General features: G+C 47.1%; 1 protein-coding gene across 1 annotated transcript; it reads right to left on the bottom strand.

Moving 5' to 3' along the window:
• Positions 1-486: 486 nt before the first annotated feature.
• On the bottom strand, positions 487-26,237 carry SH3GLB2 (SH3 domain containing GRB2 like, endophilin B2). The gene is given in 13 exon segments (XM_078150016.1): positions 487-1,646; positions 1,933-2,170; positions 3,160-3,174; positions 3,560-3,660; positions 4,466-4,555; positions 5,456-5,479; positions 7,304-7,366; positions 10,467-10,559; positions 11,325-11,458; positions 12,342-12,470; positions 13,963-13,980; positions 13,983-14,103; positions 25,969-26,237. Coding segments are annotated over 13 exon segments (1,197 nt in total). The 5' UTR covers positions 26,032-26,237; the 3' UTR covers positions 487-1,538.
• Positions 26,238-27,893: the final 1,656 nt, after the last annotated feature.

Genomic DNA, 27,893 nt, shown 5'->3' with positions numbered 1-27,893 from the left:
ATCCACGTACCCCTCCAAACCTTCTCTGAAGGTTGTGCTACACTGAGACCCTAATGGGGATGTTCTCTGGCAGCTTGGATGATAATGACATATGTCTTGAGAAGAAAATGGGAGGGAATGGGTTCTTGTGGATATGAATGTCTAACTTGGTAGGGAGGGAGGGCCTACATCCAAAACCAGTCTTCCCTTTTGCCCCATTGTGGCACCTGTCTCCCACCATGCTCTTAGGTTCAATGATTCTTTTCACTCCCATAGTGTTGTTTAATGTCTGCAGCTGATCAGAACATACAAATAACCTTCAGACGTATATACTTCAGGTTAGGTTTTTTTTTTCCAGTCATCCTCTGAGGCTGGTAAACACAGCCTACCCTACCTGTGGGTAGAACATTCGAGAGGCTGTGGCCTAGACCACACGAGGAGAGGAGAACAGCTCTGACCCCCTCCAGAGGCTGGTGATGGAAAAGAAAGGAGCCTGATTGTAAAAGCTTGTGCACTACAGATGGTTTATTATCATTCACAAGAGGCCAAGCAGCCAGGCGTTGACACAGGAGTAAAAATGCCAGTTAAAAAGTGAGTGTGAGAGAGGGCTAGAGACAGAGCATAGGGATAGGCCACAACAGGGACCTTGCCTGACTTCCTACCTGAGGGGCAAGAGGAAGGACGCTGCACTTAAGGTATATCGACTGAAATGACAGTGGTAAAGCAGACCATGAAGAGGCTCCCATGGTCCTTGTCCCTAGGATCACCCCAGGGATTGGGATGGAGTGTGGATTAAGCAGGTGAATGAGAGGAACACCCACTAACTTCCTTGCTTCAGAGAAGTCCAGATCACTTTCATTACATGCTCTCCCGCCTTGGCCCTCGAGGGCCAACACAGGCAGTACCTAACTGCCCCTTTTTCTCTTTGGCAACTGAGGGATTTAGCCAAAGCCTGGGGTCCAGAAGAGGTGGTAATTACAATATCCAAAGGGGCTTTTGGCCCCACAGCCATAAGCACCAGTGAGGACTCCCTGCCTCCAAAGTAAGTTATCTTAAGGTAGCAGGGAGGTTTGCATTCAAGACCTATTTTTCCCTCGGGGTCCAGGCTCTTCCCCAATCCATATACTCTTAGCCTCTCTCTAGATTTCCTAACCAAGGCCTAGCTTCCTCCCTCAAACCCTAGCGATCTACTTCCTTCAGTAAGCTTAGAGGCAGGGACAGGAGGGTTGAGAAGAGCAGTAAAGAGGGAGGCCTTCAGTGTTCTGCCCCTAGGGTGGAATGGGAAAAGCAAGATCAGGGACTGGGGGCTACTCTGAGACCCCTTTGTTCTCTGATGGAATGTAGGTGACAGGGAAGGGAGGACACAGCTTCCACCCTGAGCCAGGATCTCAGCAAGGTAATGAGTGGACAAACAATAGGATGAAGTGAGAGGACTTAAGGGACAGCACCCTTTTCCTTCCCCCCACCTTCTCTCTCCCACCTGAGGGTGAAAGTGGGAGGTGATGGGAGAAGGTGTGGGGAGCCGTGGCAGCCCTCAGAAGGTGGGCCCAGGGCCCGGCTTAACTGAGCAGTTCTAAGTAGGTGACGGGCACTTTCCCCTTTCTGTTGCCTCTCTCCCCTATGAGCCAGTCAGGGTCCATTCCAGGGAGGCTGTAGACTGTAATAAGCTGAAGAGAGGCAGAAGGTAAGATTAGAGCCACAATAACCCTCTACCCAAGAGGACGTAACTGATGAATGACTCCTTCTCTACCCTCAGCCCTGATCTCGAGAAAGGTACCTACCTGCTGATGAACCTCACCTGACTCTTAGAGTGACCTTGGGGACAGAAAGGAACTAGGCTCTGCCTGCTCCCCTCCATCCAAAGATCATTCATTATTACAGTTCCTTCCCACCAATGATCTCCTCCCTCCACATACTAAGAGATCACCTCAGGGCTATCTACTGAATGCCCACCTCATCAGCCAGCAGCGCCAGTTCACTGCTGTCAGCTGCCTCGTAGTCGTACAACACCCGGGCCTTTCGGGTGCCACTAGCAGGCGGAGCCACGTCATCCAAACTGATGGCAGCTTCTGTGGGGGGCACGCCCGCCACAGTGGGCACCACTGGGATGGTGGCAGCAGCTGTTGCCAGGGAGGCACTGCTCAAAGGTGAGGAGGCAGGTTCAGTGTTGCCCACGAAGGTGCCTGGAAATCTGAAGACGAAGGAGGGAAGGGTTCTTTTTTTTAATTTGAATGGAAACAGGTAGAAAAATTCAGGCTTCCAGGGCCTGCCTTCAGAGGCCCATGGGAAGAGCGCTTCCCTCCCTTCTCTTAACAAGAGCATCTTAATGTATGACTCCCCATTTTCTGTTTAGTGAGGGAGGTAGGATTCACACAAACTTCACCGGAAGCTTCCTGAAAGCAAGAACTGAGATTCCTGTCTAACGCATAGCTGAGCACAAGGCTTGGCATGCAATCAATGCTTTTTGACTTGATTCATTTGAGAGAGATTTATTGAGCACCTACTATATGGCAGAGTTGCAGAGTGGCTAGAGAGCTGGGCTTTGGAGTCCCAAAGACCTGATATACATACTGGCTCTGCAAACCTGGGCAAGATATTTAACCTCTGTGCCCTTGGCAATTTTCTAAGAGGCAGGGAAGGAACAAGCTAACCTGTAATGGTAAAGGGTTTTCTCATGAGGAAGTTCCCAATACCAGGGGAATCACAGATTAGTCCCTGTTCCTTAGTATAAGATATCGTGCAAGGCCTTGTGGGAGATATGAGACAAATAAGACAGTTCCTGCCCTCATGTAACTTACAGTCTAGTAGGGGAGACAAGGCAATATACACATACATATACATAAGTACACACACACACACATATGTATATATCCACACCCATACATCTATATATATAATATAATACAAATTAGAATATGACAAAAAGAATAAAGTGCTCTGAGGTCCTCAGAGGGAGAAATCACTTCTTGACAGGGTTGAGCTTATAAGGTGGCCAGTGACTCCTAGCCACAATTCCCCTTCCCTGACCAGCACTTAGTAAACCTTCAGATGGGGCAAGCAGCCATCTTCCAGGTTCAGTCTGGAGGTGCCCAGGTTCCTGAGCAATGGGATGGGGGACTGATGTCCCTGTGAACTGTTCCTAACCAAACATCAGGGCAGATTTCCACCACCCATACTCACATCACTCCTTGAGGGCTGGCCGCATGAGGAAAAAGGCAAGAGAAACACATGAAAAACACCGGGTTTTTTGCCCCCTACCTCCCTTTTACCCTCCCCTCCAAAGAACTTTCCAGACCTGACTCCTTGAGGCTCCTGAGTGAGGGGAGGGAGGTTTTAGCTCCTTTTGTGGGCGGAGAGCAGCATCAGAGAAGGGACCCAAGCATCCTAACTCCAAGCTGAGACCACCCCAAAGGTCCAATCTCCCCCGCTTTGGGGTGGGTCAGAATAAGCAATCGCTCCAGGTCAAGTGGCTGTGCTACAAGGTCAGGCTTCTTCCTGGCCTGTGAATGAATGAGCCCTCCCTTCCTTCCTCCCTCTTTATCCCGTCCCACCCAACCCCCAGCTACTCCCAGCTGCACACCTGCCCAGCTGTTTCTGTAGGTCCAGCATGTGTCGATAGCACTGGGCATAATATGTGGCCTGAGACTCCACAAACTCCTGGAGGCAGCGAAGGTGATTCACCTAGGGGGGAAGGCCAAGGTACCCTCATTTCCCTTGCCCTCCTCCTCCCTCGCTATGTTTCACATACCCAGAAAGAAGCTGAAAAGAGCCATTTTGGGGGTGAGGAAGGAGGAGATATAAATTTAGCCTATATTCCTGCCAGGAAGTTTCTCTAAGGATGCTGTTACATTTTAGGTCAGACATCATGGAGAACTATTCTGGGGGTAGTTTCTCCTGTTTCAGCTCTTTTTCTGAGGCAGTTAAGGTAGTTCAGTGGATAGAGCCCTGGGTCTGGAAGTCAGAGAGACCCGAGTTCAAATCTGGACTCAGATATTTACTGGGTGTGTGACTTTAGGCAAGTCACCTAACCTCTGTCTGCTTCAGGGGATAAAATGGGGATAATAGTATCTACTTCACAAGGTTGTTGTGATGACAAAATGAAATAACATTTGTAAAGAGCCTGGCACACAGTAGGCACTTAAATGCTTACCTCTTCTGGGAATAAGGATGCCCTATTCTCTGAGTGAGGCTCCCGCTTTAACACTAGCCACAATACTGGTCTTACCCATAACTGCAGTCTGAAAGAAAGCGCCCTACCTTTCATTAATGCCTGGAACCCAACAATTAGAGATTCCTTCATTCTTGTGAAGTATTGGCCTCTCCCAGATTCTCTTAAGGTGTGTTCTCTCTCAGGGGTATTTACTTTTTGAGTTCCTAACACCTCTACCTGACTTGGGATTTCTGTGTGAGTTTTGGGGTCTGGGGTCAGGGGATTGTAAAATAACACAAAGGTGTCTGAATCCTGGGGGGAATCTGGGACACTCACATGGGTACTACTAATTCCTTCTAACAGGAGACGAGTCACCTCTGCTTGCCGATCGAACTCTGTCTGGGCCACACGAAGTTCCTGCTCTGCCTGGAAGAGATTGAGGTGGGGGGGGCAGGGGATGGAAAGTGTCAGAGGATATGAGTTTCCCTTTCTTTTTCCTCTATTCCCTTTCAATCTGTCATTCAACAATCATTTATTCAGGGCCTGAATAAATGTGCTAGGCACTATACTAGTGCTCAGGTATCTCCACCTAAAAGCCCCCCTCCCCTGGGAACAAAGACATCTCCTACTTCCAATTCAGCCTTTCTATCCTGATCCCTCTTTTCTTGTCCTGAACTCTGAACTGTGCCTCAACCCCCAGGACATGAATCTCTCTCTCTCTCTCTCTTTTTTTCTTAGTTAGGTAATTGGGGTTAAGTGACTTGCCCAGGGTCACACAGCTAGTAAGTATTAGGTGTCTGAGGCTGGATTTGAACTCAGGTCCTCCTGACTCCAAGGCCCCAGCTCTAGCCACTGTACCACCTAGCTGCCCCTCTTTTTTTTTTTTTAGCATTCATTTAAAAAAAAAAATTTCAGTTCCAAATTCTCTCTCTCCCTCCAGCCCCTCCCCCATCCATTGAGAAAGCAGGCCGTCTGCTACAAGGATAAAAGGATGAGAATCTCTAAATAGGTCAGAGATCAATTTCAATCTCCTGGGATCCCTCAACATGTCCCCTCTGCCCTTAGGCCCAAAGTCTAATTATGCTCTAGAATCACGGATAAGACTGCTGGACCACAGAATGTCAGAACATGGACTATTGGAGCTGGAAGGACCACAGGAGATAACAGACAGATCACCTAGTTCATGATCCTTTCATTTCCCAATTGAAACTGAGGCCCAGAGAAGTGAAAGTGACTTCCTCCAGGTCTCATAATTAAGTACTGGGTCTGCCACTTGGAGGCACTTTCCACATCCCCCACCTCTCCCCACCCAGAGGAAGCACTTACCTTATCTACCTCATCACTCCACAGCTGTAGGGACCACAACAGGAGACATCAATATGGATGAGAGACTGGTCTAGTCCCCAACACCCCCAAAAGGCCCAATGCTCAACTGCAGCCCCAGCCTTCTGGAAATCCCCCCCCACCCTATCCCCACATCTCAGGGGCTGCAGCTGGGCATGGGGAGACAAGTCATTCCAACATGCTACATGCATGGCCTTTAGGAAAAGCAAGGAAGAGAGGAATGAGCATGGGAGGAAAGAACTAGCAGCCCTCCCTCAGCGTTCTCTTGATATTGCCACCTTTATCCCTGGGAAAGTTCTCTCTGAGACCTAACCGAAATCTCTTCCACTGTAATGAATGTAAGCCTCGAAGTTGCTCTAATTGAGTGGAGTATGGCTGGCCAACTGAACTCCGGAGGTGGTGGCCCTTCTCTGCTGAGGGCCCCGGTTTTTTCTGTGGTGACGAGTAATGACTGTCTGTTGGCCGGAGAAAGCAGGACACCAGGGTTCCAGGCCTGGCTATGCCCCCAACTCACAATTTGATTCTGAGCCACTCACATCATTTCTCTGTGTCTCAGGCTCCCCATCCACAGAATAGGGATCCATTCCTGGCTCAAATAAGATAGCAGGAAGAACAAACAGGAAGTTCTTGGCAACAGACTAGGAGGATGTGCACAATGAGGCCCTTTTCCTTCAAGTAACCCCCTTTTCCCTTCCACAGAATCTCAGGACCACGGGAAAATATAGGGAATCATAGGATCACACATAGTGGAAATATATAGATCCATATATAGGGTGAATGTAGATCCATAGTTGGAAAGCACCTTGGAGGGATTTTCCTTCCATTTGTCCCTCCCCTTCTTCTTCCCTCCCTCCTCCACACAGCGACCATATTGCCAAGGCCCAGGACTGCAGTCCCTTATGGCTGTCACTCCACCTCCCTGCCCCTCCCTGCTCCACACACAAGGCAGGTGAATGCTAGAATTTGGAGTGTCCTGCAGGTGGGGCTGCTTGGGTCTGTTTGGTGAGGAACACTCGTACTTCTGCGTCAGTGTTGGGAGGGGAGGTGTCTGGTCTGAGCACTTGAAGCACTGACCCCTTTGGTCTTCAGAGTGGGCAAGAGGCCCTTCGAAGCTACTGAACCAGTCACAGGACTGACTTCCTGGAGAGGGACATGAGTCCTGGCTTCCCCCCTCTTCCTGGGGCTCTTAAGCAGCTCCACAAGGGCAGAACACTATTTTCAGGATGTTGATAATAATAGCTGACGTTTCTATGATACTTTGATGTTTGCAGAATGCTTTTCAATCAGCATCTCATCTGAGCCTAATGATAACGCTACGAGGGAGGTGCAGCGTGGACTGTCTCATTTTTACAAATGAGGAAACTGGCATGGGGGGGGGGGCTTAAAGTGATTTGCCCATGGCCAAACAGCTAAGAATCATTGGTAGGACTGGAACCCAAATCTTTCTGACTTCAAGTCCAGAACTCTATCCACTATGCCACACTCCCTCTTTCTTAATGGGGTATAGGATAGCAGCTATGGGCATGGGGCAGATAGGTAAGGAGTGAGGGAGGGGTTGGCACTTCTGCACCCTCTCTGGGTGAAAAGCATTGGAGCTTGAGGGAAAGGAAACCCAAACCCAGGGAAGATATCTCTAGTCTCTTTGCCACCCTCTGACAGTCTAGATGCAAAGTTCCCTTCACCCACCCTCTGGGGCCTCTAAGGGGGTGTGAAGGGCTGGCATCAGGGGGAAGAAAGCTGGCAACTGGGATCCCCATTGTCTACCCAGAGGTGGGAGTCAGCACAGTGAAGGAGGAAGGAAAGCTGAGGGATGGGGAAATTGGAGCTTACCGCAGATGCGCTGGCAGAGAGAATGTAATTACGAGGTCTAGTCTCCTGAAAATCAGGCACGGCCTGGGGTTGGGGAGGGGAACAGAATTCACGGACGAGTCATGCCAGAGATCACGGGGGCCAGGAAGCTAGAACCAGGGGAAATGCCCTACCTAGACCCTCACAGGCAATGCCTGTTGTACCCAGCCAGAGCCCAGAGAAAGGGCTGGGGGAGGGAGGTGCCACAGAGGAGTACCGCTGGTGGAGAACTTGAACCCTCCCCCCACTTCAAAACTACAGCTGACCTATCCAACCCCTTAGGGGTGGGCCCCGATGATCAATCAATAAGCATTCATTAAGTGTCTACTACGTGCTAGACACTGTGCTGGGTACTAGGCTTGGGTGGAAGGGAGGAAAAGTTGTCCCTGTAGCTGAGTACTGAAGGTTTCTAGGTCAGTGGTCAGACCTCCACCTCCATCCCACAATTCTCCTCAACGGGCAGAGGCCTGTGAGTGGCAGGGGGCATGGGCTCTGCCTTCTAGACTCTACCAGCAGACCTCAGCCCTTACACACTCTCTTCTCCATCCCTCCCAGGCCCCTGACTCACTTAAATCACAATGGATGCACTATATCTGACCAATGCAGCATCCTAATCCCAAAGCCCTGGACCATGTGAAACAGACCCCTTCCCTTCCCCCATCCTTCCGTGCAGATGGTTCTGTTTTACTGGGGCTGGGTGAATGAAGTATGGACAGGACTGAGGAATGTACCCATGTACCCAGTCAGACCAGAGCATGAGAGAGCGATTCTTAAGGACAGCACCTGCCTCTCCCAACTTGGGGTCCCAGGCCAGGATGCAACCAGGCAAAGGTTATTTTGCAAGGCGGCCTGGGGCGTCCGAGAAAGGGAGGACTGGGCTACCAAGCAGCCAAGACCAGATGAGCTCCCCACTATTCAGAAGACCCCATTTCATCCCAAACGTCAGGGGTCACATTCTAATGGCCTCTATGGGACAGAGGCAGAGAGAGCCATTAGCCATTACCACCCTTCCAGGTAGATTTGGGCAAGGGGCCCCTTAGGGAAAGGTGAAAAGAAGAAACAACAACAACAATAAAAATTAAAATGGCAAAGCAGCACAGCACTTGGGACACAGATATACTCACATCTCCCTCACACTGAGCCCAGTTACCAAAGCAGACCAAAAAAGAACAAAAAAAGTTAGTGAGTCAACAGCGCAGGCAAGCTACAGGAATAGGCTCCAGCGAGACATCTCCCTCCTTCCCTGTCGAAGATGACAGGATGGACAGACGCAGACGTGTTCACAGATATGGCACTTTGGAAGAGATCTGTGCCTGGGGAGCCTTGGGCAGCAAAAGAAGGATATCCTCCAGGGAGGGGCAGAAGGGCATATGGAGCTTGGGGATGACCTGTACTTTTGGCTATGGCCCCAAAGTCTGAACACACTACTTTCCATGGGCCCAGCTGGCTGGAGGGATATTGGCCCAACACGACTGGGAAGCACAGACCAGATCAGATCCCTCTCCCTCCAACTCAGGCCTGAGAGGGTTAACTCCAGTTGATCCCCCTGGGAGTCCCAAATCCCCTGACTTTGTGGTTTAAACCTCCCTGGGGTATGAATCAGGGAATGAGAAAGGAATGGAGGGAAGACTGATAGCTTGGTCTCTTTAGGTGTCTTGAATCTAGGGTGTTCCCCAGGGCTCTTTGAATCCAGGTAGTCAGGAGGGGAGGGATAGTCTGGGGAAGGAAAGAGTCAAGTACAGGGCAAGCGTTAAAAAGCAGAAGGTTAGACATGAGCCAAATTCAGGAAAGGCAGGTGGAAAAGTACTAAAGGAGATACACCGACACACCTTCCCTAACAATCAACTTTCCTACCATAACTAGAAACAGTCCTGTCTCCCCTTGCTCTAGAGGCCTTAGGAAAACAGGCCATCTCACAGAGTATGTGGGTATGTGCCCAGGATAGGGGCTGGGTAACTTGATCTTTCTAGGGGTAGGACTGGAAGCTAGATGCCCTCAGCAGCTGATAAACGTCACCCTTCTGGTCACACACCACTCCCCAGAAGTCCTCCTCATTCTGAGATTTTTGCTCATCCCTCTGAGAACAGGTTAATATCCTTGGCCCTGGAACAGGGTGAGTGGTTAAATCATCTCACTCTCCCTGCTTCCCAACAGATTGGTGGGTGAGAGGCCTGGGAAACCGGGGGACCTTGCTACATAGAGGATCTGCAGTGCTCTCTTTCCCAGTGACAGACCCCACAGAATCCAGTGGACCCGTCTTTAAAGAGACTCCGATATCCCTTATAATGGAATGGGGGGAGAAGGGAATAAGTTCCCCTTGGAAACAGGAATTTTATTAGAGTTGGGAGAGGGAGCCCCAGCCTCCTCCTTGCCCCAATTCCTCAAGTTCAGATAGGAGGGAGACAGAAAACAGGCTACACTGGGGGCGAGGAGAGGAAATAGGGAACATGCAAGATACAGTCCCACCTCAGGCTTGAGAAGGCTCTGATGTGCACTGATACATTAGCAAACAGGTTTGCTGGCCACAATGCATTAGCTAGCTCCATCCCATAGCAATTATCTTGGCCATGGAAAAGATTCTCATCGCTCAGATGGAGGAGAAGGGAAAAAGAGACACACCCTATCCTCTGTAGTTCAGGTCCAAAACAACAGGAAAAGAAAGCCTAGGGAACTCTGGGAACCCCAATGCCCAGGATAGGGATAGGAGACCCATTTGGTCCCCTCCCAGAAGTCACAGGTTAAAAAGTAGGGTCAGTAAGGGTTGTAGATATTGCACTCCTGGACATGCTCAGTGGGAATCTAGGATAGGGAGGGAGGGGAAGAGTTAATGAAGTTTCTCCCTGTCCCACAGGGAAAAGTGGCCACAAAGTTAATCAGTACATCTCAGAAACCCTCCCAGACAGGAGAGGCCATTCCAAGGCTACTCAGGCAAGTAAGGAGAATTCATGCCAAAAACCAGGCAACCTTTAAGTAGGGTCAAAGTGGTGACCCATCCAGAGGGAAGGGCACTAGGCACTCCTCATTCTACACCCTCCCTCCCAATTCCCCATCACCTTATCCTCCTGTCATCTTTTCCCCAACAAGTCTCCAGGGAGGGCAGGGCCAGGCCCTGAGCACCATAGGGAACGCTGAGGGGAGAACTTACCGCAGCTTTGGCCTCGGCTGCTTTGGCCTTTTTCAGTCTGGCTTTGCAGGCATCGAGATCCAGGCGCCGGTTCTGAAGAATCCGTCTCTCTTTCTGTGGGCAGGAGGGGAATAGTAAGACACATAGGCAGGCCAGCCTCTGCCCAGGAGAGAAGTCCAGTTTCCCCAGGCTCCAAGCCTGATTCTGACAGCAGAGGCTGAAAAGCACACGGCCTCCATCTTCTTGCCTGGCTGACCCCTGCTGTATTTGGAGACGGTAGCCAAGTCATGTGAGAACTTAGTATGCTAGAGTGGAAAAAAACAAAGGCAACAACAAAAGTGGGCTTGGAATGAAAAGATCTGGGTTCAAGTGCCTGCTCTGGGACTTGGAAGGTGATCTTAGGTAAGTGACCTTTCTGGAAAGTCTCTGGGCCTCTGTGTCTTCACTTAGAGAATGAAGGCATTGCATTACATGATCTTTAAGGTCCCTTCCAGCTCTGTCGATCCTGGACTTCCAGGGCAAAAGCAGATTTAAGATTATAAGCAACTTGAGGGTTGGGAGGGTCAGTGTCATCTTCTAACTTTGCATCCCTGGTGCCTATCATAGGGTCCTGCACACAGTAGGAACAAAATAAATGTTTACTGAACTGAATTTTTGAAGAAACAGCATTAAATATTGCATCCTGTCTAGATGGGACATAAACCCAACGGAAGGACGAACAAGCAGGAGGTGGGTTCTCCATGCTCACCAGGCACAGCCTGGAGGAAGTAGCTTCCCAGGACACAAACACCTGCAAAGGGGGTGATGGGAGAAAAAAGCCCTCTAGTCATGGAAGGGGGAGGGGAGGCAAGGATTAGGGGCAGATCTCCTTTTCCTCACCGAAATTGTCCTCCAATCCCCTTCCAAGAAGTTGCGTAGAGGAGTCAAAAAGTTGATGGAAGCAGAGTGGATGAAGTCTCGCTCTGCTGCCCCGAGGCGTTTCTCGGTCTCCCCAACCTTGATCAGGGTCTTCCCTGAGGGAAGGGAGTCAGAGGGGTATCAGAGATATAGAAAACTTATATACCAGGGACCAGGATGGAGCAGGTGGAATGCAACTTTAAAGAAATAGGGAGGATCCCTCCCCACCCCCAAGATAAACACACACACACACACACACACACACACACACACACTCATCTATACCCATCACACATACATAAAAGAACATATGGAAGAAAATATATATTTAAGGGTACCCACCCCCAGATGTACACAAACCCCAAAAGAGAGGCACCCATATATACTCACATCTACCTGAAGTCAGAAGAACTTAAACACAGACTTACAAATATACCAACTATCATATAAACACCAAAATAGATACACAGATTCAAATACAAATACAAAGAGATGTAAAAAAGACACCCAGAAAAACACAGACCAAGCTGGAGACTTGTCCCTGTGCTCCAGGCTTTAGGAAGAGTTGTTCCCTAAGGCTGTGGGACAGGACTAAGCCCAGCAGGGACTACCAGGTGTTGGCATGGGAACGGTGGGGTCCAGGGAATGTGAGAAGCTGGGCAGACTTCACAGCACTGGCTTCTGCCCTGTGGGTGAGGGGAGAAGTGGCTTCAAATTCATCTCTGCTTCTTATTAGCTATGTGACATGAAGCAAGTTGATTCTCTCAGGGCTTCAGTTTTTCAAGGTACTATATGAAGGGACAAGACTGGAAGGTCTCAAGGTACCTTTCCAGGCTAAAATCCTATATTCTACTGTCGTATATTCTAAGGCCTTTTCCAGCTTCACCATTCTGTGGTTCTGGGAGGAAGGGAGAAAAGGGGACAGAGCTACGGAGAGGGAGGGAGAGAGGGAGGAAGGAAGGAGGAAAAAGTCAGGCCTGGGCAGAGACTCAGGCTCACCATAGGGCGTCTCTGGCCCCAGCTCATTGGCAGCCTCTGACATGTACTGGGCCAGCAGCTCCCCATTGGTGACTCGAGAGGGAACCTTCCTGTCCAGCTTCTCATAGAGGAATTCTTCCACCCGGGCACCTGGAACAAGACCCACAGAGACCACCCTGCCCATTATAGTCCCAACAGATTTCACCCAGGGATCATCTAAACCACTACTCAGCCTCCAACTCTCCAAACCTCTCTTCTCCCCACCCTCATTGCCTCCCTCCAGCAGCTATCAGCTCACTACTTACTGATTGCCAAGGATATAGACTCCACAAGTTATTCTTATCATAGCAGATATTTACATTTCATACATATTTATAACTTTCCTCCACACCAAACAAAAGATTCTCATTTAATACTCAATTTAACCACATGGCAATTAAAAAAAAATAGGATGAATTCAACTTTTCATTCTCTTCTTAGGTAGGATCTTAGACCACAGTACTCACAGCTAGAGGAAAGAGGTCTTATACTTGTCCAGCCACCCCATTTTACAGAGGGAAAAAACTGAGGTCCAGAGATACCTAAGATCACAGAGGTAGTGTGTGTGTATATGTGTGTGTGTGTGTGTGTGTGTGTGTGTGTGTATGTGTGTATGTATATGTGTATATATGTCTGTGTGTGTGTGTATATATATGTGTATATATATGTATATGTATACACACACACACACACACACATATATATATATTCAGAGCTAGAATTAGAACCAGGACTCCAAAGTTAGTTAGAGGCCCAACACTGCACTGCAGTGCTCTGGAGTACCTTGGATCTGTGCCTGGGTGCTTCTTTGATCCTGGACCGTTCACTTGCAATGAAAGCAAGATGTAGTAAGAAGTCACAGACCTCAGTTTGAATCCTGATTCTGCTATTTACTTACTGCCTGTGTGACTTTGGACAAATAATTTCATTTTTCCAGATTATTATCCTGTGACCCCTTTCAGTTTCTTCCTGACTAAAATGAATGAGATTGTCACTAAGATCCCTTCTGATTCTAACACTCTCTGTTTTGAAGTTGCTTCTAGCTCTGACATCCCATGATGAGGATTTCTCCCTCCTCTGTTCCATAGGGGACTGTCTTCTAGCCAATTCTCCCATCCCTGAGTCTTTATGCCCAAGAACAAGATTCTTTTGTGCTCTCTCCTTTGAACAAAGATGCCAAAGTCAGGGCCCCTTGATAGGACTATTCTCCTTGGTTTCTCTTCTTTCTCCTCTCCCCACTCAAACCCACGATCCAATGAACATTTATTAAGCACCTACTATTTGCAACAGTACCCCATCTGCGTCCTGGGGATATAAAGACAAAATGAAAAACCGTTCCTGCCCTCAAGAAGCTTACATTCTACTGGTTTTGCAGACACACCAAGACACTATAAATTCATTTCAAATCTTAAAATATTCACCTTACGTGGCAGAGCCCTTAGAGTCTGACTCCAGGGGACTCTATTCTAGCTTGTGTGGATGCAGCCCTCCAGAGCCCTCCTCCAAATCTGGCTGGATTCCACCTGTCTGCCCTCAAGTGGGCCCTTCCAAACCTACGGACACCCTTGCCCTCCCTCCCACCCCCTGATTCCCTGCTGCTTACTGGGATTTGGCTGCAGCACACCTCTGTCTGGCGAAGAATCTTTTCTGTCCAGTTCTTGGTGCTATCTGCCCGGGCCAGGAGGTTTTCAAAATGAGCATCTAGTTCTGTCTTCTCTGCCTGCCCAAACTTCTCTTCGGTGAACTGTATGGGAGTGTGGAAAGAAGAAAAAGAGGATCCAGGTTCAGGCTCAGGACCAGAGGTGTCAAACTCATGGCCAGCCAAACTCCCCAGCCTTGAATCAGAACTAGATTAAAATGTAACTAGGAAGTGTTAACAAACTAAGGAAAAAATACAATACAACAATGTTAGTTTGTGGTTTTCTAAGTCAAGTTTCTATTGAGTTTGACAACACTGTGACCCACACTAACCATTCCTGGATCCCTCTGGGAGAGGCAGCCTCAGAGTGTATATAGAAAGAATGTTGTCAGGGGTAATGGATGGGAGAAACACCCTTTAATCATTGGGATAGGGAAATGGGGCCAGGAATGAGGCCATTCTACTAGGCCTTTCCACACTGAAATTGTTTTCCAGTTCCTATGAGATTGGGGAGATGGCCTGACAGGATACAGGAGGACTGGGTCTAGTTAAGGGGTTCTGCACTAATTTGTTGTCAAGAGAAAGTTACTTCCTGCCTCAGAGCCTCAGTTAAGCCATCAAGGAAAGGAATAGGCCAGACTGCTAGATTGCTAGGTTCATGAGAACAAAGGCTGTTGTTGTGATGGAAAGCAGCCTTAATTTGGAGTCAGACGACCTAGATTCAAACTCCTCCACCTCAGCCACTTGATCAAGTAACAATCTTGCTAGGCCTCAGTTTCCTTATTTATGAAAAGAGAAGGCTGGATACTTTTGGAGGTGGGATCATAGATTTGGAGCTGGAAGGGACTGCAGAGGCCATGTAATCCAATCCCCCCATTTCATGGATAAGAACACTGAGGCCAAGGGAGATTAAATGACTTTTCCAAGTCTCACAGTTAATTCAAGGTCAGAAGTGGGATTTGAACCCAGGTCCCATGACACTAGTGGATCTTTCCATTGTACCATTTTGCTTGTCTTCTCAATGAGAGGGGAGAGAAGGAAGGGAGGAAGAGTTTGGAATTCAAAAATCTTTTTAAAAGAATGTAAAAATTTGGTTTTTACATGTAATTGGGAAAGTTGTTTTTTTTTAAATTAATGTACAATGTAGATGAGTCATAGGGCTGGACCAGTTGCTGTTTGTTAGAGATGGAGGAGGAGAGAGTAGTGTAGGATGTATTAGTTGCTTCCAGTCTGTCACAGGCAGCTCACGGGTATGTATGTCCTAGGATGAACAGGATTAGAGACTCTTACTTGAGACGGTATGGATACGCATCAAAAAACAATGAAAATTTTTTTTTAAAGTATCACATTAGTTACTTCTGCTATTGCTTTCAGCGATGTTGGTTGACATCACATGGGCCACCACACCCCACCCAGGACCCCCACGCCCCAAAATAATGTCCACTGATTATATAATTGTAGTTAAAAAGAATGCTAGATTGGAAGTCAGATAAACTTGATTCACATCCCAGATCTGCAGCTTACTACTTAGGCTACCTCAGGTAGGTCACTTTACTGAGCCTCAGTTTCCTCACCTATGAAATGGTAGGGTTGGATGATGACCTCTAAAGTCTCTTCTGGTTCTAAATCCTATGACCTCATGAATCTGAGAATTATAGATCCTGAGGGGATCAGGTACAGGAATCCCTTCTGCAACATTTTTGGCACATGGACAGATGTCCATCCAGGAAATACACCTAGATTGGATGTTCCATTAGCATCTCAACCTCAACATACCTAAAATGAGCTTAGTATCTTGCTGGTGAAACTGGCCCCTCCTTCTGACTTCCCTACTGCTGGATGTGGTACCACCATTCTTCTGATCTCATATGTTCAAAATCTCAGGGCTATCTCTGACATTTTCTTGATCTCCTCTCAATGTCCCCTTTACAACACCTTTTTCGTTTGCTGCCTTTTCCCTATGCTTGTCACTCTCACACAGGGCCTTTTTACCACATGCCCTGACTATAGCAGTAACCTGACCAGCTTCTCCTCCTCCAATCCATCCTTCATATTGCTGCCAGCATAATCTTCCTGGTAGTGTTGCTCTGATCAAAAGTTTTCAGAGGCCTAAGTAAACTAACTCATGTGCATGGTATTCAAGGCTCTTCATAAGCAAGCACTAGCCTACTATTCCAGTCTTATGATGCTTTCCTCAAACTCTACTCTTCAGCCTACCTGGTCTACTCTCTTTCCCCTGAACCATTCTCCCACCTCTGGGCTTTTGACTACATTGTTTCCTAGGCTCAGAATATCTTCCTTTGCCATCTTCCATTATCCACTTCTTACCCATCCTTGAAAGTACAACTTACATGCTGCTTCCTCAAAGAAGTCTTCCCTTATTCACAGGTAAAAACTTTCCCCTTTGTATTCCATAGAACATTTATTTTGTTTTCTAATTTTCAATGCATTAGATTATCATATATTATAGTTATCAGGGTTGGCATTTTTTCCTCCAACTAGATTGTAAGCTCCAGTAGGGCAAGGAACAAGTCTTACTTGAACCTTTTCTCTTCCTCCACTCCTAGCACAGTGCTTTGCACACAGTAGGTACTTTTAAAAAACTGACTGTTCATCAGATGTGGTGGTTTATGCCTGTAATCCTGGCTACTGGGGAGGCTTGAACCACAGCTCAAATTGGGTTCCTCACTAAGTTCAGCATTAATATGATTAGCACTCAGGAGTGGGTTGCTTAAGGAGGGACAAACTGGCCCAGTTCAGAAATGGAGTAGGTCAAAACTCCTGTGCAAACTGGAGTGGGATCAGGTCCTCAAGTAGCCCCTGCACTTCCTCCTAGATGAAATAGGGAAACGGTCTTTAAAATAACAACTGACAAGATTGAACATCAGTTCTAGGCATGAGGCGCTCGCCATCTCACAAGGCAATACAATCACTTTCAGATGCTTCCATTATTTGAAAGGATTCCTTACACTGAGTTGAAACCTGGCTTTCTGTAACTTCCAAACCTGAATCTCTAGTTCTCTCCTCTGAGAGTTTCTCTTTTGCATACCAGACTTTCAAATATTCAAAGAGAGCCATCATTCTCTCTATTTCTGATCCAAAGTATTCTTTCTGAAGGGTTAAAGTCCTCAGCTCCTTTAACCATTCTTTAAAAAGACCTGGCTTCAAGTCTTCTCACCTACCTAGTCCCCTTCTCTGGATCTACTCCAGTTTGCCAGTGACCCTCAAAACCTTGCCCAGAACTCCACACAATGCTCCTGATTGTGGTCTGCCTTGGGCAGAGACCAGGAGAACCACTGCCTCTCTTATTCTGGACACTGTACTTCTAGACCTGCAGCCCAAGATCCAATTTGCTTTCCTGGCAGCCACATATATCACAGTGCTGATTCACTGAGTGTGACCTTGGTCTTTTTTTCACATGAACTGCTGACCAAAGCACTCCTACCTCCCCATCCTGTGCTTGTAGAGTTGGGTTTTTTGAACATAGGCATAGGACTTTCCATTCACTTTCAGCCCAGTCTTCTAGCTGGTTGAGATGCCTTTAAATCCCGATTCTGCCACACATACATTAACTATCCCTCTTTGCTTATTCTCTGCCAAATACGCCTTCATCCAAGTCATTAATAAAAGTCCTGAAGGAGAGCTGAAGATTGAGTTTTGTGGTGCACCACTTGAGTCTTCTCCCAGGATGACATTGATGAATCTAAAAATCCCTCTCTAGGTTCAACCAATTACTAATTTACCCAATGGTGGGAGCTAGATGTTTCAGTGGATAGTGTCAAACTTAGAAGTCAGGAAGTTCTGAGTTCAAATCCTACTTCAGACACTTACTAGGTATATGACCCTAGACAAAGCACTTAACTATGAATTAAATCTATAAAATGGGGATGATGATAATAATAGTACCTATCTCCCAGAGTTGTTGTAAGGACAAAAAGAGATGATATTTGTAAAGTGCTTTGTAAACCTCAATATATAAATGCTAGCTGATGATGAGGATAATGACGATGGTGGTGGTGATGGTGATGATGATGGTGAAATGTACTATCAATGAGCTCACCTTTCTTTGTATTGTCTCTAAAGTGGCTGTTGCAAAACTTCTGTTCTCTCCTCAAGTCTCTCACCCCATTGTCTCAGCAGAGGACTGTGTCACATACTTTACTGATAAAATAGAGGTCATGCACTTGAAGATCACTCTTCTCTTTCTACATCTCAAGATCCCCTGACATCATCCCCCTCTCCTTTCCTTCTTTATTCCAGTCTCTAATGAAGAGATGGACCTTCTCCTCACCAAGGTCAACCCTTCAATGTGAACCCATCATCCTATCCCCTCCTATGTCTTCTGTTGTCCCCACAATCCCTCCTCTTTTAATCTTCAATCTCTATCTACTGTTTCTTTAGCTGATGCTTAGAAATACTTTCAAGTTTCCTTTACCACCCTCCCAAAAAAATCACTTCATTTAACCCTACCATCCCCTCAAGGTATCTTCCTACATCCTTCCTTCCTTTTACAAACTCTTAGGGAAAAAAAAAGGCTAGCTACCCTCTGTCTCCACTTCATTTCCCTTCATTCACTTTGCAACACTTTTTCTGACCTCATTCAACTGCAACTGCCCTCTCCAAAGTTAGCAATAATGTCTTGGTTGCCAAATGTGATGGACTCTTCTTAGTCCTCATCCTTCCTTTGTTCTCCGCAGCCTTTGACAACCAAGCATCTTCTTCTTCTGCTGAGCACTGTTGCCTTTCTGGGTTTTCATGATGCAGTTCTCTGTCTTAGTTCTCCCTCCTTCTCTCTAACCACTCCTTCTCAGTCTCCTTTGTGGGGCTATCATCCATATCGTGCCCCCTAACTGCCGATGTACTCCATAGCTCTGTCCCAGGCTCTCCTCTCTCTACGCTCTCTTTCAATGACCTCATCAGTTGGTCCCTGAGCATAACTGCAAATTTTCTTGGTACTTTAGAAAATAATTGATTATTTCATGCATACTAACTATCAAGTCTAGAGACTTGAAACTCATTTAAAGCTAGGCATTCTTTCACAATCTTCTCACCTACCCTGGGCTTCCCCCAACAAATGTTTGTTTCACCCTTTTTAGTGTGAAGCCCACCCTCTCTCCAGAAAGCTAGGTCTGTATCAACAACTGCCTGTTGGTCATTCCTAACTGAATGTCCAGGCATCTCAAACAAGATAAATCTATAATAAAACATTTTCTCCAAAAATCCAACTCTCCCCTCCAACTTCCCTTTTTCTGCTGAACACTCATGTTCACAACCTTGGAATCATCCTTCATTCTCCCCACTCCCTCATGCCCAGTCCTGTCAATTCTCCCCTAGTGATATCTTTCATATGTGTCCCCTTTTCTCTCTTACCCATATGGCCACATCCCAGTTCAGATCCTCATCATTTCTTGCCTGGACTATTACAATGGCTTCCTAATTGGACTCTCCTCTTCCATTCCTTCCCCTCTCCATTCTATCTTCCACAAAGTTGACAGAATTTTCTTCCTAAACCAGATGTCCCTGGCTTAAGAAATTTTACATGGCTCCCTACTGCCGCTAGGGCAAATACATTCTTCATCTTGGCATTTAGAAGTTCTTCCTGATTTGGCTCCAGCCTACCTTTCCAGAATTATTACACATTACTTCCCTTTATGCATTCTACATTTCAGGCAAACCAATTAACTCACTACTCCCCAAACTTTTTCCTAATAATTGGAATATGCTGCCTCTTGACTTCTGTGTCTTGGAGAGTCCCTAGATTGCTGGAAAGCTCAGCTCAAGAGCTACCCATCCCCTACCTCAAGCCTTGCCTGATCCTCTTAGTTAATAATGTCCTCTTCCTCCTCTTCGGGTTCTCATGTATATACTTAACTGCTTTGAGAAGTTTACATGTTATATTCCCCTAGTAGAATATAACTTTCTTGAAGGCAAGGACTCTTTCATTTTGTTTTTGTATCCCTGTGCCTAGCACAGTGCCCTATGAAAATAAGGCAATCAAGAGAAGATGATTCTTGAAAGAAAAGAGGGAAACAAATTAGGATCCGAATGCTTGGTTCTCTGTCATCTATTGGCATCACATTACGTACCCCAAGCAGTTCACTTATTTTGATTTTTTTAATTTGATTTTTAAAAATTGTCTATAGCATTTTTTCCAAGTCTTAACTATTTTGGGCCTTTATGTTCCTGATAATTGTTATAGTTCTGAGGCACTTTCTTCTAATTCTCCTTGGTTATATGCCTCTTCCTGCATCTTTGCAGTAAGAATACATTGCCACACAAGAAGCCTCTAGGCCTGTGCCTCAGTGGAAGGGGAGAAGAATAAGAGAAGTCATTCAGGACTTCCCTAAACCCTGTTATTCTGTATAAGGATATAAGACTCTTCCAGGTAGAAAGGCCCTACCCTTAGATCCTTCAGAGAACCTATCTCCCTATGCTGGAATATCCTCTATAGGGATCCCTGCCTTTGCTCAAACATTTCTAGCCATTCAGAAGACATAAATAAAGTAGCCTTCACAAGACAGACTTGAGAACCAGAGAACAGCAGTAAACCCTAGATAGGCATGTTGAGTACCCCAGCCTTGGGCAGGAGGCAAAATTTATATCAGGATTGGTTGAAATACAAACTGCACAGGAACCCTTTACCTTCTGTTCCTTTCCCCCTCTGAAATTCTGAACGACTATTTCCTCTTACCCCAAAAGCCCCAGAGCTAGAGCTAGAATCCTGAATCCCATTATCCCTCCTTCCTGTCCCACCATACTGCCCCATCTGTGGTAAAGAAACAGAGAGGAGGAGGACAGCAGACTTCACAGCCTAGTGTGCCCAGTATGGGCCATGATGTCTTTACTCAGGCCCTTGGAGAAGGCCCTGCCCTGGTTTCTCCCAGAGGAATAGTGATAAATTATGGAGGAGCGGCCTCTCTGGCCTGGGGAGGAGGGGGAGGGGGAAGGAAAGGGGGTAGAGAGAAATAGGAGTGTTGACTTCCAACCCATCAATAATGCACTAAGGCTTGGGTTTCTTCCTAGTGAGCATGTGGCTACTGCTGCCTCTCAGGATCCCAGGCTCTATCCTGAGAATGAGGGGAGGATCAGAGTTGGGCTAATGCAGTATGAGTAACCGTTTGTAAGAACTCTAGCCTAGGGGTTCCCTTTTCCTTTGCCAGCTCAACCTCCTTCCCTCTCAATCCCTTCCCCACCAACCACACACCTTTCTTTCTTTTTCATTCCTCCTGGACTCCAACAGACTCAACCTGTCTGATGTCCACTATGTTCTGCTACCTACAAACATTCCCAAATCTCTCTTACCCTAAAACAGCCCCTCATTTAAAACTGTCTACTCTCCTTGTCTCTACTCACCTTCAACCTGGAACAACCTCCCTATTTCTGCCCCATTCAACCAAGCACATACTAAGACACTCTACTACCATGACAACCTCCCCACCCACCCCACTATAACCAGAGGTGGGGAGAGCCTGAAGGCTTCTTTCTCTCCAATCTCTACAGTTTCCCTTATTTTAATCCACTTCAACTATCCACATCTGTTTGGGTAATGTCTAGGTTTACATCTCTAGCTGTCTCTTACTTTCTATGCCTTATGTATATCTTATCTCTTATACCTTTACCCAGGCACAGGCTGGCCCCTCTACCCAGAATGCTCTTCTCCTTCACCTCAGTCTCTTGATACCCCCAAGCTCTCTTCAAGGCTCAGCTCAAGTGACACCTCCTCCAAAAGGCCTCACCTAATTCCCTAGTTCTTAGATCCCACCCCTAAATTACCACATATTTGTTTTGTCTAAGTTGCAGCTTGGTATAGGGAACTCCTGGTTGAAAAAACTACTATTAACTGTGCTGGTTGGTACCTTCTCTGTAACTTACCGGTCTTGTTGCAAGTCAAATGACTTGTTCAGATTCGTACAGCTAATATGTGTCAGAGACAGGATTCGAATCCAGTTCTACCTGGCTTCAAGACCAGCTGTTTTTTTCAATCAGGAGTTCCCTATACCAATAAAATTACAGGTGCAGACCTCATCCTTCCCCTATTGGAATGTCAGCTCCTACAAGGAAGGGGGGACTAGTTCACTTATGTACTTGCCTCCTTAGTACCTAGCAGGGGCTTAATAAATGCTTATGGATTTGCTGATCTCCAACCAGGCTGATTTGTCTCCTAAGGCAAGGCTATAGTAGAAAATACACTGAATTCGTTTCAGACTTAGATTGTATCCTAGCTCTGTCAGTTACTATCAGTGTGATCTTGGCAAATTCCCCCTCTTAGGGCCTCAGTTTTTACAATCTGGAAAACGAGGAGACTGGTCTGGATGAGTTAAAGGGCCTTTCTAACTCCATATCCTATGATCCTATGAGCTGCAGCCTAGCATTTCCAGCTGCTTTTTGGACAAGTCCATGCTGCCTTATCAAGCTTGAATGTCCAAAACCCAACTCACATTTGGGCTTGCTATATTTCCCACTTCCCTAGTAATTTTTAAAGTTGCCGTCACTATGGTAACTAGATCCAGAGACAATCAGAGAAGCTGAAACATAGTTTGCTAGCCCTGTAGATCTCTTGTTCCTGACTTTCACCAAGGAAGTGAAATCCTATGCTATCAGACAGGGAAGCTCCCAGGTACCCCACGGTCCTTAGGTCCATCCTAAGATCATGGTCCAGGGTGTGGCTGCTTTTCTTACCCCTACGTCCTGCCTGCCATTTGGGGAAACCAGAATGAACCCCCAGGGCTGTAGAAAAAGAAGACTTTCCCTGCTACCTTTGGACACAAGACAGATGACCCTGACTGCCATCCTCATATCTTAGATTCCATTCCTCCCCTAAAATACTTTGGGATCTTTCAGGAGCCTCAAATGTTTGGTGTGGACTTATCCCTGCCCTATCTGTTCTGCAGTGATAAGATTAATGGTTGCAGAGCCTCTGGTCCTTTCGCTAGAAAAGACTATGGTCTAAGGATCTGGGATTGGGGGGAAGGAGGAAGGAAGAAGGTTATGATGCTTTCCTTCAGGGAGCTCACCACCTTTCTGCTCTTAGCTCAGTCTGCAGAAACCAAGGATAGTATGACTTGGATCCTAGGATTTATAGTTAGAAAGGACCTTGCAGAGCTCCTCATTCCATAGACAAGAAAATAGAGGCCTCTACTTTCAAAGAAGAGTGATTTGTGCTGAGGCCTAAGGCTACACAGATAGAGATTTAAAACCATGTTTTCAGACCCTAAATCCAGTGCTCTTTACATAGTACAACTTGTAGGTTTGAGGTCTGGAAATCTCCCTGCTTCTAGCTCTTCAGTCCTGCTCTCTCCTTTCTATCCCTCACATTTCTCTTCAGGTTTGGTCCTCTGGCCCTCATTTATTTTAAAAGGAGCCTGGTCCTAGGATACTGGGTGCTGGGGGTTGCTCTGGAGCCAGAAAGCAGCAGGGCTTGCTATGGAAAAAAAAAAAGTGCCACTATTTATAAATCTCTCCTCTAGATCCCTGATGCGTGGGACAGTGTCCCTCCTACTCCCCAGAGATTTCATTTGCCAGTAGCTGCCGCCTAGGCTCCACATGTGGGGGCCTTCCCTTCACACACAGAGAGATATGAACATACATTCCAGGTAACCCCCAGCTCCTGCAGAAGGGTAAATTTGGAGTGGGGAGGGGGTGGGGCCAGTTTTCTCCCTAGCATTCAGCCAGAGGTAGGTGGGGATGAGGTATGGGGGAGGGTTGGGTGGGAGTGGAAGGGGTGAGAAGGAACCTGCCAATCCAGTCTAGGCTAGATATAAAGGCTGACAGTATGGTTGCCCTGACAACCCAACCATTCCCTACCAGGGGGACGGCCCTCAACTCCCCATCCCAAAGCCATGAACATAAGGGGGGGGGAGGGGAAGGCAGTTTGAAAGTCCAGAGAAAAACCAGCTTCCTGCGTCCCTCTGCCCTTCAGAGTGGGAGAAAACATCTCCTGGAACTCATAGAAAACATGGACAAGGGACATTCAAGGACACAGATAACTGGGACCTTGGGCTGGGAGCTAGGTCACCTCTGTTCTTCCCAGGACTCTATCACTGACTACAAGTAGGTCCAAGAACCTTCTTCAATCCTCCACCTCACATAGTCCCTTCCTATTTTCCTGGGGGGAAGTGTGACATTTGTAACTCAATTGATCTTGTACATTATCTCATTTGAAGCTCACAACAATCCTTTGAGAGGCTAAGTGCTATTATTTTCTCTCTCTCTCTCTCTCTCTCTCTCTCTCTCTCTCACATACACACACACACACACATTTTACATTTGAGGAAACTGACACTAAAAGAAGTTAAATGTCCAGCCCAGAGTCAAACAACAAATAAGTGAATGAGGCAGGATTTGAACCCAGATCTACTTGACTCCAAGTCTAGCATTCTACCCACTATGCCATGCTGCTTCTCCCTAAGGGAATTCTATCTTCACTGGATAATGCACATAGTTGTCTCCTGCTGAGATCACTCTAAGTTATGAAGGAGTCTTGGAGCTAGATGGTACCAGTTCAGCACTCTATTTTACAAATGAGGAAATTGAGGTTCAGAGAAAGTCCAAGTGCCAAATGAGTGGCAAAGCTAGGACTAGATCCCAGATCTCCTAACTCTAAGTTCAGTGCTCTTTTTACTATACCAGGCTGAGACAGAAAGAACCAACTTCCACTCCCCAAAATTTACCTAGGGATGGAATTTCCAGACTGACCAAACAAAAGGGAATAGAACAGACTAAGTACTCAAGAACTCTTCTGCTTTGACCCCTCACCTCCTCAGCTGTAATCCATATTTGGGAGAAAAGGGAAGCCAGCAACCTACAATGTTTGTTTACTCTGGGTCTGCCCAACCAGCCTCAAATAGGGGGTGTGACCCATGGGCCACGTGTCCTGGTCAGGATGTGGTCATTATCCCTTCTCTTGCCTTCCCTCACCCTTCCCACAAAAGCCAGGCAGAAAAAGCTGCCAGATGCAAACTATTAAGCTCTGTTGTGGTCTGGACACTACATGCTTAGACTTTGCTGCCATACATTATGAGAGCACAGTTCAGCACATGTGGAGGCCACCCTTTGCTTTGAACTACTACAAGGATACACAGGGCCATACTAAGGGTATTGCTCAGGCAGCCTCTCTCCTAGGCTGGGTGGTTAAGAGGAATCTGGGGCTGAGTGGAACATAGGGAGGAAATCGGAATGTGTGGGGGGGGTCCATCCCTAGCTCCCTCCTCCCCCACCAAGCCAGCTAGTCACTAGTTGGTTAGTGCCAGGGGAGTGGGGGAAAAGGGAAAAGGGGAATAGCTAGAATGATAGATAAAATAGATATGTGAGTTCAAGTTTATCTTCCATCCCCATCCCCTCCCCAAGCTGCTTCTCAGGGCCTGTAGCAAAAGCGGAGGCTCGGCAAACTAAAACCAGGATAGTTAATCTCCCTAAAGCTAGATAGAGAAAAGATGTGCTCCATAAAGGAGGTTTCCCTAGAAGGATTGAAAGCTTCCTAGACACTGTCTCTGTCACAGACCCTAGCATTGTAGATCCCGAGTACTGAGCCAGTAAGCTCTGGTGCCTGGCTCAGGGTCTCTCCTCCTCTGTGCCTTCTTAGCAGCTGCCTTAGGATGCTCTCAGTCAGACCCCACAGCATCCCAGACATCCGGGTCTCCCAGGGAGAGCCCTGGAAGATGCAGGGGCCGAGTCACAGAGCTCACCAGCTGGGAAGCAGGGCGGGCGCCGGAGTGACTGCTTTGCAGTCCCGGGAGCTCTCCAGCCCCTCCTGGACTCGCTCCCCTCCACCCCCTTCTTGGCCGCAGCCCAGACTCCCGATGTCGATTTCGCAGAGGAGGCAAGGTCCCCGACGCTCGGGGGACACAGCAGAGGTGGGGAGCGAGGGACCAGGGAGCAAGCTGGCTGCAGCAGGAGGGAAGCCAGGCCTTCCAGCCGCCCCACCCGTCCAGCCCACCCAAGCAGAGCCCAGCCCAGCTCAGCTCAGCTTACCTGAACGGCCCGGGTGAAGAAGATGCCCGCGTCCGACGCCAGCTTCTTCATGTTGAAGTCCATGGCGTAGACTCCTTGAGCTGGCGGAGCTTTCTTCTCTTCCCTCTACCCCTCCTCCTCTTGCGAGCACCGACTCGGACCAGCAGCCTCGCAGCATCGGAGCCGGCGGCGTCCGCCCCGCCACCGCCCCGGCCTCCACTCCGCCCACCTGCTGCCTGTCAGCTCCGGGGAGAGGAGGTGCCGCCGCGGCGCGCAGAACCCTCTGCACCCAGCGTCTCGAGTCCGGCGCTGGTGCTCGCTGCTGCCCTCTGGCCTCCAACTGAGCTGCTTCTTAAAGTGGAAAATACCTGCAGCCCTAGACAAAGCGAGGGTACAGGTTGCCGCCTCTCCCCTCCACCCCTCTTCTTTCTCGTCCTCTTCCCTGCTAAGATCCTAGCATCTTTTTTCTCCCATAATCTTCTCCCCCTCCTGCGTTTCTGTCTCTATCGCCAGATGGCTCAGGTTAGTAGAATGGGGACTGCGGAGCTCTCTCCACTCGCAGTGTTTCCTCTGTGCCAGCTGTTTTTCCTGGATTGGAACCATCCCCCGGTGGAAAGGGAGAGGGATATGGAACTACCCCCACCCCCTCGGCTTATCTCGGGGCCCAAGCCGAAGGAGAAGGGGCTTGGTAGCGGGGGAGGGAGAGTGATAAAGACGAGTGATAAGGCCGGGCAAAGCGGCATCTTGTGGCAGAGATCCCCAGATTCGGAAGAGAAGTACGGGGTCCTGTTCTTTACCCCATTACCTTATAGAAGTAGGGACTGTTTGGCTAATTGGAGTAATTATGGATTAGATTATCCAGAAAAGGACGCCATCTCAGTGCAGATCATCTGATCCTTTAACAAAGCTCAAGGAAGGAAAGAAAGGTGGAGTGATTGACAGAGAAATGTCCATTATAACTATAATATCTACATCTAACTTTTGATTGTAATTATATTTTGATGCTTCCATAAATCCATGATCTCTTTGGTGTGGCCCTCTTTCTCTGGTGCAGTTAACTAATAATAAACAATGACATTTATATAGTATTTTACCACTTACAAAGAACTTCATAAACATTTTTTATCCAACCAGAGAGAAATGCATCCATATGTCTTTATTTTAAAAAAATTTTTTTATTTCTCTTTGGTTTTTACATCACCTGAGCTGTAGGAAAGAATAAAAAAGAAAAATCAGTTTCACAAAACTAAGTAACAAATCAGCTGAACCAGATAGCTTAACCAATGTTCCTCACAGTATGATTTGTAAATATAATAACCTCTGCAAAGAACAGAAAGAGGTGTATTTTTTTCTACTTCAGGACCACATTTACTTGGAAATTGTACTTATAAGATGTTCAGTTTAAGTTTTTTTTTGTTCTTTCCATATATGCTGTTGTTGCAGCCATCTTATAGGCTGTTTATAGGTTCTTCTTACTTCATTCAAATCAGTTCATTTGTCTTCCCATGCTTCTCTGTATTTACCATAGTTGTTTGTTACAGCTCAGTAATATTCTATTACATTCATGCACCACAGTTTGGCCCCAGTTGATGGGCAATTTGTTTCCAGTTCTTTGCCACTACAAAAAAAAGCATTGCTACAAGTACTTGCTGTATTTTGGACCTTTCTGTCTTTGATCTCCTGGAGGGCATATGATTAGCAATTTGACCTCTGGGTCAAAGGGTATTGACATCTTGGCAACTTTTTTTTAAAAATCACAATTCTAAATTTTTTTTTTTCAGAATGTTTGAACCAACTCACAACGACGCTAACAGTGTATGTCTATTATCTTTCCACAAACCCTCTAACATTGATTATCGTCCCTTTGCTGCAGAGGCCCAGAGGTGAAAAACTCAGATTTGTTTAGTTTTGCATTTTATTTTATGATTAGTGATTTGAAGCAATCT

Source organism: Phascolarctos cinereus, unplaced genomic scaffold (genome assembly GCF_003287225.1).
Source record: "Phascolarctos cinereus isolate Bilbo 61053 unplaced genomic scaffold, phaCin_HiC Scaffold_2;HRSCAF=192, whole genome shotgun sequence".
Taxonomy (NCBI): Eukaryota; Metazoa; Chordata; class Mammalia; order Diprotodontia; family Phascolarctidae; genus Phascolarctos; species Phascolarctos cinereus.
Note: the sequence above shows the minus strand (reverse complement) of the source record. Positions and strands in the feature narration are given on the sequence as shown.